Raw genomic sequence first — 14,164 nt, 5'->3', positions numbered from 1 at the left:
TGTTAAAGGGGTAATGTCCCCCAATTCTTTTAATATCCCCATCCTGGTATATATGCCCCCCTCCTTCCTGTTATATGTGGCCCCCATCCCCATATGCATGGCACCCCTCATCCCCATCCTGGTATGAATGGCACTCCTTGATCCCCATCCTGGTATGCAAGGCACCTCCTGATCCCCATCCTGGTATGAATGGCACTCCTTGATCCCCATCCTGGTATGCAAGGCACCTCCTGATCCCCATCCTGGTATGCTTGGCATCCCCTGATCCCCAATCCTGGTATGCATGGCACCCCCTGATCCCCATCCTGGTATGCTTGGCACCCCCCGATCCCCATCCTGGTATGCTTGGCACCCCCTCCCTGATCCCCATCCTGGTATGCATGGCACCCCCTGATCCCCATGCTGGTAATGCCTGGCCCCCCTCATCTCCATTCTGGTAATGCATGCCCTCCCTGATCCCCATCCTGGTAATGCATGCCCCCCCTGATCCCTGCCCTGGTAATGCATGGCCACCTCTGGTCCCCATACTGGTAAAACATGGCGTCCCGCTCTGCTGCCGACACTCACTGTGTGCGCCTCTCATGGCAGGGGGCGCATGGCGTCCCTGTCATGTACCCTCACACTGAGATGCTGTGCCGGAATAGTCACTGCTCCCCATGCTGGGACTGTGTGTGTTGAGAGCAGTGACCATTCACTCTCCATAACAGCGTACACACTGTAGCTGCAGTGCGGCTCCTGCTGTGCTCGGAGGTCTGTGTGCCCACTATTAAAAACCATGATTATTCACTACAATCCAGGAGAGTGGGTAGTAGTGAATATTCATGGTCTTTAATAGTAGGCACACTGACCGCCGAGCACAGCAGGAGCTGTGCTGTGGCTACAGTGTTCGCGCTATTAAGGAAGATGAATATTCATTGCTCTCCACGCCCTAGGGTGTATTTGTAGAGTATCTGAGCCACTAATAATGTGGAAACCTTTGTTTTTCCACTGACAGATGATGGACCTGAGTGGGGACTTTTTTTTTCGTGAGATGAGTAGAAGCTTTTCTTGTTATTATTTTCACCTATATAACACTGTTTGGTGGCTTTTATTCCATATTTGGGAGGCAGAATCAGTTGAACACCACGGTCAACTGCTTCATGCTATGAGGTTTTCTATTAGACTGTGAACTGTCATTGTCTTGGTGAATAATTAAATTTTTTTACATAAATTCCCATTTTTACAGACAGTTTAAGTAGAAATGTTCAAAAATATAAAATTCAAGGATATTTTATTCAAAAATAATAATTAGTTTTTTTTTTTCTTGGCAGATGACTGTACCAGGAGATCAGAGGGACAGCTGACATCTCCAGTTTTCAAATCAAATGGTCTTGAGATCCCAGATGTAATTGAAGTGAATGCCATTACTCCAGATATACCATCATCCCTTCACAGCAAAGATCTGTCATCTGATCCTATCAAACAGGTCCTGTCTTCTGATTCATTACCGACCACTATGGAAAATCAAAGTCACAAAATAAGCATTAAAAAACGAACTGCTCCTAATGCAAAGAAGCCATTTTCACATTCAGAAAATGGAAATAGTGTTTCCGTTGAAAAGTATATTCTTAAACATCAAAAAATTCACTCAGCAGGGAATAGATTTTTTTGTTTCAAATGTGGGAAATGTTTTAACCAGAAATCAGGTCTTGTTAATCACCAGAGAACTCACACAGGGGAGAAGCCATTTTCATGTTCAGAATGTGGGAAATGTTTTGCAGAGAAATCAAGTCTTATCAGACATCAGAGAATACACACAGGAGAGAAGCCTTTTTCCTGTTCAGAATGTGGGAAATGTTTTTTATGGAAATCAAATCTTGTTAATCACCGGAGAAGTCACACAGGGGAGAAGCCTTTTTCCTGTTCAGAATGTGGGAAAAGTTTTCATCACAAAGCAGATCTTGTTACACACCAGAGAACTCACACTGGGGAGAAGCCTTTTTCTTGTTCAGAATGTGGGAAATGTTTTAACCGGAAATCAGTTTTTGTTAAGCACCAGAGAACTCACACAGGGGAAAAGCCTTTTTTCTGTTCAGAATGTGGGAAATATTTTTCACAGAAATCAAATCTTGTCACGCACCAGAAAATTCACACAGGGGAGAAGTCTTTTTTCCTGTTCAGAATGTGGGAAATATTTTAATCATAAATGTAATCTCATTAAACACCAAAGAACTCACACAGGGGAGATGCCTTTTTTTTGTTCAGAATGTAGGATATGTTTTAACCAGAAATCATATTTTGTTAGACACCAGAGAACCCACACAGGGGAGAAGCCTTTTTCACGTTCAGAATGTTGAAAATGTTTTGTGAAGAAATCATCTTTTCTTAGTCACCAGAGCAGTCACACAGGCAGAAGTCTTTTTCATGTTCTTAATGTGAGAAATAATTTATACGGAAATCAACTCTAAATAAATATCAGCCTAATAAACATCAGAGTGTCACAATTTCTCTGCTTAGTGTGTCTCGGATGCTGTGACTGACAGCTCAGTCATGCCATGTGGTGCAGGGGTGTGCTGAGTTGTCGGTGTTTTGATGGACAGCTCAGCCATCCAATCCGAGTCTTGAGAGGTGTTGAGCTTCTTTCAGATGTTCCCTGTTCCAGGTGATTACCCAGTAACTTAGCTGAGTCTCAGACCTCTGCTAGACATAGCATCTGCTCGGTTGTTTGCCTTGTAATTCTGTGCTCTGTTTGTTGGTCCTTTGCTGTATGACTTTAAAGCTCGTTCTGACCATCCATTTGCCTAGCCCCTTTGCTCTGATCTGCTATCTTCCTGGTATTATGACCTCAGATCATGACTTGACTTCGCCTGTCTTTTCTCTTTTGTTTTCTAAGTGCTCTCTTGGTATCTGACCCCGGTATGTTTGACTAATCTGCCTCACAGCCTGTCCATGAGTGGTGACTAGCATCACATTATATCCAATAATGGATCCAATTCCTACACTCTGTGATCAGGCAGCGAATCTGACCCAGATGATCCAGGATCTGGCCAGGAAATACTACAAGCTAGGATCTTCACAGTCCCAGCTGCAGGGTCAGTTTTCTAGTACTATGAGTGCTTCCCAAAGCTCTCCGCTACCGACTGTAGTTATAACTGTGGTACCTGCTGACGTGCAGTTGGTTTCCTGAAACAGTAGTATGTGGAAAGGAACGAAAAGTGGAAAATCCGCGCTGCTGGAAGATGACAGTTAATCCAGGTCCACACTAGAAAAACATGCTTTATTTTATTGTCTATCCGTGTCAAAGTAATATACTTCCTCCTCAGGGCAAAAAACATATGACAAATGACAGAACACAGCCATATACAGTATATACACTGGTGAATTTGAAAAAATGTGGCGCCAAAAAAGAACACATGATATGTCAAAGTTTAATAATGTAAATAATTTAAGAAGAAATGATGATAAAAGCTTTCAAAATTACATATTTTTATTTTCTCAATTTCATTTATCTTGTAAACAATAATAAAATACACATTTCTGGTGATAAATTTAATCTAAATATAAATATAGTGTGATGTAAAAATATAGTTATGTAGGTTGGGCAAGAAGTCACAGAACAAAAGTATCGACATTGGCGTGAGCGATGTAATGGAGAAGAGTGAATGAACCAGAGGATTAAAAAGGGGCGATTGGGGTGTATAAAACCATAAATTTATTAAGAAGTGGATTGTAGTGAATAAAAGTGTTTGTCACATTGGAATGTTAGAATATTAATTATTAGACATTATATGGACATATAAAACACATTTTTAATGTTAATGTATAAGAGAAATAAGATACTAAACTAAAGATACTGGCCAAAGAAATCGCTAAGAGAATAGCGTGGGAAAAAATCTATGCTGCTGGGAAAGTCCCTCCGCTGAACTTAGATGAACTCAGCATTCGGGGATAACCCAGCTGTTAGAGTGAGAGGCTGGGTGAAATCGTGACGTAACGTGGGAAAATGTTAGTACAAGCCTCCAAAGAAGCCATGAAAGAGGAATAAAGAAGAGATCTTCGAGCAAAATGAATGGCAAAACAAAAAATGAAGCGGGAGTGAGTTCAATTCCCACCCGAAATAACAAATTGAGGTAAACTGTGCAAATATTAAGAAATTATACCATACACAAAAATATAATTATTAAAAATATTTAAGATATATATACAGTATTAAAATATTTAAGAAATATATACAATATATATGTATATGATAAAAATGGTGACTGATAAAAGTAAATCAAGCATAACATGGGGGGCAGCATGGTGGCTCAGTGGTTAGCACTGCAGCGCTGCGGCTCTGGGCTCAAATCCCACCAAGGACAACATCTACAAGGAGTTTGTATGTTCCCCTCGTGTTTGCGTGAGTTTTCTCCGGGTTCTCCGGTTTCCTCCCACACTCCAAAGACATACTGATATGGAATGTAGATTGTGAGCCCCAATGGGGACAGCGACGATAATGTCTGTAAAGCGCTGTGGAATTAATGGCGCTATATAAGTTGTAATGTCCTCACAGTACAAGAAATTCAAGAGAGTAGATTTTATCTGTATTTTATTCTTCTCCTTCTTCCTCCAGCACAATGCATTACATGTTTCTCAGCAGACTAGAAACCGAAACTAAAACTCACTTCCAGTCTCTAACTCTCCGGTCACAAGACTTCCTTTTCTTAAAGAGACAGATCTAAACATTATACATTACACACCCCAAGTCATATCGTCCCATTTCTCTTCTATCGATAGACATATTGCAAAGGCCTGGCAAATAGATTATTTCACATTATTACGGAGATTATTCATAAGGATCAATCAGGCTTTATTCCAAACTGGTCCACAGCAATGAATTTACGAAGGCTTTTTCTTCAAAGATCAGATGTAATAATGGGACATAAGGCTATTCTTTCTTTCTCTCTCTCGATGCGGCTAAAGCATTCGATGGCGTAGAATGGAAATACCTGTGGGAGGTTCTTAAAAGGTTTGGGGTGGGTCCCAAATTCCTATCATACATACAGGTTTTGTACTCTGGACCTCAGGCTAAAATAAGAACTAATGGTCTCTTATCGGCTTCAATCGCGTTGGGGAGGGGCACTCGGCAGGGATGCCCCCTGTCTCCCCTCCTTCTCGCGATAGCCATTGAACCTTTGGCCTGTATGTTGATTGCTAGTCCGGATATTGTAGGCTATAAATATGGTATCCTAATGATGACGATTTACTTATATATATATATATATATACACTGTATATACACACACACACACACACACACACACATATATATATATATACATATATATATATACATATATATATATACACACACAGTACAGACCAAATTGTACATTCACACTGAAGGCATCAAAACTATGAATTAACACATGTGGAATTATATACTTAACAAAAAAGTGTGAAACAACTGAAAATATGTCTTATATTCTAGGTTCTTCAAAAGTAGCCACCTTTTGCTTTCATGACTGCTTTGCACACTCTTTGCATTCTCTTGATGAGCTTCAAGAGGTAGTCACCGGAAATGGTTTTCACTTCACAGGTGTGCCCTGTCACGTTTAATAAGTGGGATTTCTCGCCTTATAAATGGGGTTGGGACCATCACTTGTGTTGTGCAGAAGTCTGGTGGATACACAGCTGATAGTCCTCCTGAATAGACTGTTAGAATTTGTATTATGACAAGAAAAAAGCAGCTAAGTAAAGAAAAACGAGTGACCATCATTACTTTAAGAAATGAAGGTCAGTCAGTCTGAAAAATTGGGTAAACTTTGAAAGTGTCCCCAAGTGCAGTTACAAAAACCATCAAGCGCTACAAAGAAACTGGCTCACATGAGGACCGCCCCAGGAAAGGAAAACAAAGAGTCACCTCTGCTTCTGAGGATAAGTTTATCCGAGTCATCAGCCTCAGAAATCGCAGGTTAACAGCAGCTCAGATTAGAGACCAGGTCAATGGCACCCAGAGTTCTAGCAGCAGACACATCTCTTCAACAACTGTTAAGAGGAGACTTTGTGCAGCAGGCCTTCATAGTAAAATAGCTGCTAGGAAACCACTGCTAAGGACTGGCAACAAGCAGAAGAGACTTGTTTGGGCTAAAGAACACAAGGAATGGACATTAGACCAGTGGAAATCTGTGCTTTGGTCTGATGAGTCCAAATTTGAGATCTTTGGTTCTAACCACCGTGTCTTTGTGCGACGCAGAAAAGGTGAACGGATGGACTCTACATGCCTGGTCCCCACCGTGAAGCATGGAGGAGGAGGTGTGATGGTGTGGGGGTGCTTTGCTGGTGACACTGTTGGGTATTTATTCAAAATTTAAGGCATACTGAACCAGCATGGCTACCACAGCATCTTGCAGCGGCATGCTATTCCATCCGGTTTGTGTTTAGTTGGACCATCATTTATTTTTCAACAGGACAATGACCCCAAACACACCTCCAGGCTGTGTAAGGGCTATTTAACCAAGAAGGAGAGTGATGGGGTGCTACGCCAGATGACCTGGCCTCCACAGTCACCAGACCTGAACCCAATCGAGATGGTTTGGGGTGAGCTGGACCGCAGAGTGAAGGCAAAAGGGCCAACAAGTGCTAAGCATCTCTGGGAACTCCTTCAAGATTGTTGGAAGACCATTTCCGGTGACTAGATGTGTCTGCTGCTAGAACTCTGTGTGGCATTGACTTGGTCTCTAATCTGAGCTGCTGTTAACCTGAGATTTCTGAGGCTGTTGACTCGGATAAACTTATCCTCAGAAGCAGAGGTGACTCTTGGTCTTCCTTTTCTGGAGCGGTCCTCATGTGAGCCAGTTTCTTTGTAGCGCTTGCTGGTTTTTGCAACTGCACTTGGGGACACTTTCAAAGTTTGCTCAATTTTTCGGACTGACTGACCTTCATTTCTTAAAGTAATGATGGCCACTCATTTTTCTTTACTTAGAATTTGTATTATAGCAAGAAAAAAGCAGCTAAGAGTCTATTCAGTAGGACTATCAGCTGTGTATCCACCTGACTTCTGCAGAACACAACTGATGGTCCCAACCCCATTTATAAGGCAAGAAATCCCACTTATTAAACGTGACAAGGCACACCTGTGAAGTGAAAACCATTTCCGGTGACTACCTCTTCAAGCTCATCAAGAGAATGCCAAGAGTATTCAAAGCAGTTTTCAAAGCAAAAGGTGGCTACTTTGAAGAACCTAGAATATAAGACATATTTTCAGTTGTTTCACACTTTTTTGTTAAGTATATAATTCCACATGTGTCATAGTTTTGATGCCTTCAGTGTGAATGTACAATTTTCATAGTCATGAAAATAAAGAAAAATCTTTAAATGAGAAAGTGTGTCCAAACTTTTGGTCTGTACTGTATATATATATATATATATATATATACACACACACACACACACACACACACACACACACACACAGACACAGTCGAAACCAGAAGTTTACATACACTATATAAAAAGACACATATGCATGTTTTTCTCAATATCTGAGATGAAATCAGAATAAACATTTCCCGTTTTAGGTCAATTAGTTTAAATTTGCCAAATGCCAGAACAATGAGAGAGAGAATGTTTTAAGGCATTTTTATTGCTTACTGCAAAAGTTTCCATACACTACGATTACTATACCTTTAAATAATTTTGGACTGCCTATATGATGATGTCATGTGTTTTGGAGCTTCTGATTTTTTTTTCTGAGCTTTTTGGCAGCATCTGTGTTAATTAGAAACACACCTGTGGATGTATTTTAATGCACATCTGAAACACACTGCTTCTTTGTGTACCATCATGGAAAAGTCTAAAGAAATCAGCCAAGATATCAGGAAGAGAATTGTGGATCACAAATTGTGGGTACAATTTCATGATACCTGAAGCTGCCTCGTTCATCTGTACAAACAATTATACGCAAGTACAAACAAAAATGGAATGTCAAGCCTTCATACCACTCAGGAAGGAGATGGGTTCTGTGTACCAGAGATGAACGTGCATTGGTCTGACATGTGCATATCAACCCAAGGACAAAAGCAAGAGACCTTGTGAAGATGATGGCGGAAGCTGATAAGATTGTGTAAATATCCACAGTGAAACGAGTACTGTATCAACATGGGCCGAAAGGCTACTCTGCCATTACTCAAGAAAAGGAAGAAACCATTACTCAAAAAAAAAACATAAAAAAGCCAGATTAATGTTTGCACATGCACACAGGAACAAAGAGCTTAATTTTTGGAGACATATTCTGTGGTCTGATGAAACTAAAATTGAACTTTTTGGGCATACTGACCATCGTTACCTTTTGAGGAAAAAGGGAGAAGCTTGGAAGCCTAAGAACACCATCCCAACTGTGAAACACGGGGGTGACAGCATCTTGTTGTTGAGTTGTTTTGCTGCAGGAGGGACTGATGCACTTCACAAAATAGATGGCATCATGAGAAAAGAAGATTATGTGGCAATACTGAAGCAACATCTCAAGACATTAGCCAGGAAGTTAAAGCTTGGGCGGAAATGGGTCTTCCAAATAGACAATGACCTGAAGCATACTGCCAAAATGGTAAGAAAGTGGCTTAAGGATAACAAAGTCAATGTTTTGGAGTGGCCGACACAAAGCCCTGATCTCAGTCCTATTGAAAAGGCAGATGCGAGCAAGGCGACCTACAATCCTGGATCAGTTACACCAGTTTTGTCAGGAGGAATCGGCCCAAATTCCGAACAACTATTCTGAAAAGCTTGTGGAAGGATATCCCAAACGTTTGACCCAAGTCATTCAGTTTAAGGGCAATGGTACCAAATACTAATGAAATATATGTAAACTTTTGACTTTGGAGTAAGTAATAAAAATGCCTTAAAACATTCTCTCTCTCATTATTCTGGCATTTGGAAAATATTAAAAATTATGGTAATCCTAATTGACCTAACACGGGAAAGGTTTATTCTGATTTCATCTCAGATATTGAGAAAAACATGCTGATGTGTCTTTTTATATAGTGTATGGAGACTTCTGGTTTCAAACTAATGTGCCTTTGATATCAGCGGTAATTGACAGAGTAACCACAAATAATACTTTTGAACTAGCGGCTGCCATGAGAAATAACACAATGAATAAGTAGGATATTCATTGGTCCTTATGGAACACTCTTAAATGCAAATCAAGATGGACGCCCTTTTGGGTAGAAAATAATACTTTTGTTAAGTTGGTATTAGAGAAGGGAAATACTAAGGGTCGTATTTCTGATATTTACTGAGTCCTTTTAATTCTTATTTAACAATATTTCCTTCTCCAGCTAGACAAAAATGGATGGAGATATAGGTCCAATTTCTGAGGATCAATGGAGAGCGGTATTAGAACTGGTTCCCCAATTATCTTTATATGAGACACAGAGATTTTCCCAGATCATATTAATACATAGGAAATATAAGACGCCTAGATTCCTATGTAACATAGGATACCGGACTGCTGCTGAATGTCCAGGATGTAACATGGATGCTGCGGGCCTATTACATCCGCTATGGGAATGCTGGGAGTTAGGAAAATACTGGAAAGGAGTTCTGTCTATTATAAAGAGGGTATATAAAATAGATATTCAACCAGACCCCAAAAAATGCCTATTAGGTATATTAGAGCAGGGGTTCTCAAACTTTTCAAACAGGGGGCCAGTTCACTGTCCCTTGGACCATTGGAGGGCCGGAATATAGTTTAAAAAAAACTATGAACAAATTCCTATGCACACTGCACATATCTTATTTTAAAGTAAAAAAAAACAAAACGGGAATAAATACAATATTTAAAATGAAGAACAAGTAAAGTTAAATCAACAAACTTACCGGTATGTCAATGGGAACTATGGGCCAGCTTTTGGCTAATGAGATGGTCAATGTCTGGTTCCATATTTGTCACTGCTAGTCGTAACAAGTGATGCAAGTGTGCATCAGTTAGTCTGGATCTGGTTGGAGATTTCACATGTTTCATTCTGGAAAAAGTCTGTTCACAGACATAAGTGCTGCCAAAGATGGTTGCCATTTTGAGTGCAAGGTTCCTGAGATTAGGATATGTCTCAGAGGGGAGAGATGCATAGAAATTAGGAAGGCTGCTTGACTTGAATGCATCTTTCAGAGTCACAATTATGCATTTCAGCCAGTTCCATTTGGTAAATTGTATCCACATTTTCAATGTCAATAAAAAAATGGGTTACGGAAAAGCTGCATGTCCTGTTCATGGAGATGAATCTTTAAATCTACATTGGAACTCCTTTTGGAACTTTTCCAGTGAATCCACACATGCTTTGTTTGGGAATGCAACCAATGGTTTTTCCACTAACAGATTTTGAGTTGTGGGGAGATGGCAGAGATTTTCCTCCTTCACTTCTTTGATGAGGAGGCCTAATTTTACTTCAAATGCTTTCACATGTGATTGCATATCACAGAGGAGCTGCCCCTTTCCTTGAAGTTGTACATTGAAACTGTTAAGTAACTCTGTTACATCGGTCAGAAAGGCAAGGTGCCATTTCCATTCCGCATCATTGAGCTCCGGTACTTCTTTGTTTTTGAAAGCAGAGAAGCTGTAATCTGTGGAAGTAAGTCATAGAAATGTCTCAAAACTCTCCCTCGACTCAGCCAACGCACTTCTGTGTGGTGCAGAACATCTTCATAGGCAACATTTAGCCCAGACAGAAATTCCTGAAATTGTCAGTGGTTTAATGCATTAGCTCTAATGAAATTAACACAAGATACCACAATTTTCCTAACAGAGTCCCACTCCAGTGATTTACTACACAGCGCCTGTTGGTGGATGAGGCAGTATTGGATGAGAATGGTCATGTTTGTCCATCTCTTGGTTAATGCGAGCAATTACTCCTTCCTTAGACCCCACCATGCTAGGAGCACCATCAGTAGTCACACTGGCTTGTTTAGCCCAGTCCAGCTCCAAACCATTCACAGTTTGGCAAACCTTTTCATAGATATCCTCTCCTGTAGTTCTTCCTTTCATGCCTTGCAGTGCAGCAAGCTCTTCTGTGACTTCGAAACAGTCATTCGTCCCACGAATAAAAATTAGAAGTTGTGCAGAATCACGAATATCATTACTTTCGTTGAGTGCCAAGGAAAAATAGGAAAGTGTTTTTGCAGAGTTTTGCAAATGCTGAAGCAAATTGTCTCCCATTTCTTCAATCCTTCGTGTAATGGTAGGTCCTGAAAGACTCACTGTACTAAATAATTCGGCCTTCTCTGGACACATCTCTTTGGCAACAGAAAGAAGGCATTCTGTAACAAATTCTCCCCCCAGGAATGGTCGGCCAGTGCCCGCTATTAGCTTGGCAACTTGAAAACTTACTCGCAGTGATGAAATATTTAGCTGCTTCTGCTTCACAGAAGTATTTTGCCGAGTTGTCAATGTATTTTTCAGTTTTAATATTTTATCCTTTCTCCTTTCTCCGACCAAACAATCATATTTATCTTTATATTGAGTTTGATAGTGTCGAAGCAAATTGTATCCTTAGAACACAGACACTATATTCTGACATATCAAACACTCATTCTTTCCTTGTACTGCATGAAAAAGTAATCATAAGTCCACTGTTCTTTGAATATCCTACACTCCGCGTCAATTTTTCTTTTTCTTGATATCATTATTTCCTAGGGATTCCAAATTGCTTTTAGTAAAATACCAATTATATATACAGCGCTACAAAAACATTATACCAGCAATAAAATTGCCCACATAGAGACATACAGACTGCACTGCCCAATAATGCAGTCTGATCAGTGCCCATCAATGAAGCCTTGCCAGTCTATATAATTTCAGCCTCACCAGTGCCCATATTGGTGGAACTCCGCTTTTACCTCAGGCTCAGACTGGTGTGGTGCGAGAGTCCCCAATAGGCAGGTAAATATCCCCAATAGGCAGCATAGGTTCCTAATAGGCAAGTAAAGGTCACTCTAATAGGCAGCATAGGTCCCCAATAGGCAGGTAAATGTCCCCAATAGGCAGGTAAACGTCCCCAATAGGCAGCATACATTGGTGGCCAAAAGTATTGGCACCCCTGCAATTCTGTCAGATAATACTCTGTTTCTTCCTGAAAATGATTGCAATCACAAATTCTTTGGTATTATTCTCTTCATTTAATTTGCTTGCAAGGAAAAAACACAAAAGAGAATGAAGCAAAAATCAAATCATTGATCATTTCACACAAAACTCCAAAAAAGGGCCGGACAAAAGTATTGGCACCCTCAGCCTAATACTTGGTTGCACAACCTTTAGCCAAAATAACTGCGAACAACCCCTTTCGGTAACCATCAATGAGTTTCTTACAATGCTCTGCTGGAATTGTAGACCATTCTTCTTTGGCAAACTGCTCCAGGACCCTGATATTTGAAGGGTGCCTTCTCCAAACTGCCATTTTGAGATCTCTCCACAGGTGTTCTATGGGATTCAGGTCTGGACTCATTGCTGGCCACCTTAGAAGTCTCCAGTGCTTTCTCTCAAACCATTTTATAGTGCTTTTGGAAGTGTGTTTTGGGTCATTGTCATGCTGGAAGACCCTTGATCTCTGAGGGAGACCCATCTTTCTCACACTGGGCCCTACATTATGCTGCAAAATTTGTTGGTAGTCTTCAGACTTCATAATGCCATGCACACGGTCAAGCAGTCCAGTGCCAGAGGCAGCAAAGCAACCCCAAAACATCAGGGAACCTCCGCCATGTTTGACTGTAGGGACCGTGTTCTTTTCTTTGAATGCCTCTTTTTTTTCCTGTACACTCTATGTTGATGCTTTTTCCCAAAAAGCTCTACTTTTGCCTCATCTGACCAGAGAACATTCTTCCAAAACGTTTTAGGCTTTCTCAGGTAAGTTTTGGCAAACTCCAGCCTGGCTTTTTTATGTCTCGGGGTAAGAAGTGGGGTTTTCCTGGGTATCCTACCATACAGTCCCTTTTCATTCAGACGCCGATGGATAGTACGGGTTGACACTGTTGTGCCCTCAGACTGCAGGGCAGCTTGAACTTGTTTGGATGTTAGTCGAGGTTCTTTATCCACCATCCGCACAATCTTGCGTTGAAATCTCTCGTCAATTTTTATTTTCCGTCCACATCTAGGGAGGTTAACCACAGTGCCATGGGCTTTAAACTTCTTGATGACACTGCGCACGGAAGACACAGGAACATTCAGGTCTTTGGAGATGGACTTGTAGCCTTGAGATTGCTCATGCTTCCTCACAATTTGGTTTCTCAAGTCCTCAGACAGTTCTTCGGTCTTCTTTCTTTTCTCCATGCTCAATGTGGTACACACAAGGACACAGGACAGAGGTTGAGTCAACTTTAATCCTTGTTAACTGGCTGCAAGTGTGATTTAGTTATTGCCAACACCTGTCAGGTGCCACAGGTAAGTTACAGGTGCTGTTAATTACACGAATTAGAGAAGCATCACATGATTTTTCAAAGGGTACCAATACTTTTGTCCACCCCCTTCTTTAGGTTTGGTGTGGAATTGTATCCAATTTGGCTTTAGGACAATTCTTTTTGTGTTTTTTTCATTGAAGACAAATTAAATGAAGATAATAATACCAAAGAATTTGTGATTGCAATCATTTTCAGGAAGAAACTGAGTATTATCAGACAGAATTGCAGGGGTGCCAATACTTTTGGCCACCACTGTAGGTCCCCAATAGGCAGCATAGGTCCCCAGTAGGCAGGTTATATGTCCCCAATAGGCAGGTAAGTGTCCCCAATAGGCAGGTAAATGTCCCCAATAGGCAAGTAAATGTCCCCAATAGGCAGCATAGGTCCCCAATAGGCAGGTAAATGTTCCCAATAGGCAGCATAGGTCCCCCATAGACAGGTAAATGTCCCCAATTGCAGGTAGACAATAATACCAAAAATAAAATTGCCCACATAGAGACATACAGACTGCACTGCCCATCAATGAAGCCTTGCCAGTCTATATAATTTCAGCCTCACCAGTGCCCATATTGGTGGAACTCCGCTTTTACCTCAGGCTCAGACTGGTGTGGTGTGAGAGTCCCCAATAGGCAAGTAAATGTCCCCAATAGGCAGCATAGGTTCCTAATAGGCAGGTAAAGGTCCCCAATAGGCAGGTAAATGTCCCCAATAGGCAAGTAAATGTCCCCAATAGGCAGCATAGGTTCCTAATACGTAGGTAAAT

At 40.9% G+C, this 14,164-nt stretch overlaps 1 protein-coding gene across 1 annotated transcript in view; it reads left to right on the top strand.

The window, feature by feature from the left end:
* The window catches only part of LOC141220301 (uncharacterized), a 131,495-nt gene extending 129,028 nt beyond the window's left edge, over positions 1 to 2,467 (top strand). The window contains exon 5 of the mRNA XM_073666255.1: positions 1,311 to 2,467. Coding sequence (XP_073522356.1) covers positions 1,311 to 2,179 — 869 coding nt within the window. The 3' untranslated portion in view covers positions 2,180 to 2,467. The remainder of the gene's footprint in view (positions 1 to 1,310) is intronic.
* The last annotated feature ends 11,697 nt before the right edge of the window (positions 2,468 to 14,164 follow it).

This window comes from Phyllobates terribilis, unplaced genomic scaffold (assembly GCF_046119375.1).
Source record: "Phyllobates terribilis strain yellow unplaced genomic scaffold, ASM4611937v1 Scaffold_280__1_contigs__length_2496652, whole genome shotgun sequence".
In the NCBI taxonomy this organism is placed as follows: Eukaryota; Metazoa; Chordata; class Amphibia; order Anura; family Dendrobatidae; genus Phyllobates; species Phyllobates terribilis.
Note: the sequence above shows the minus strand (reverse complement) of the source record. Positions and strands in the feature narration are given on the sequence as shown.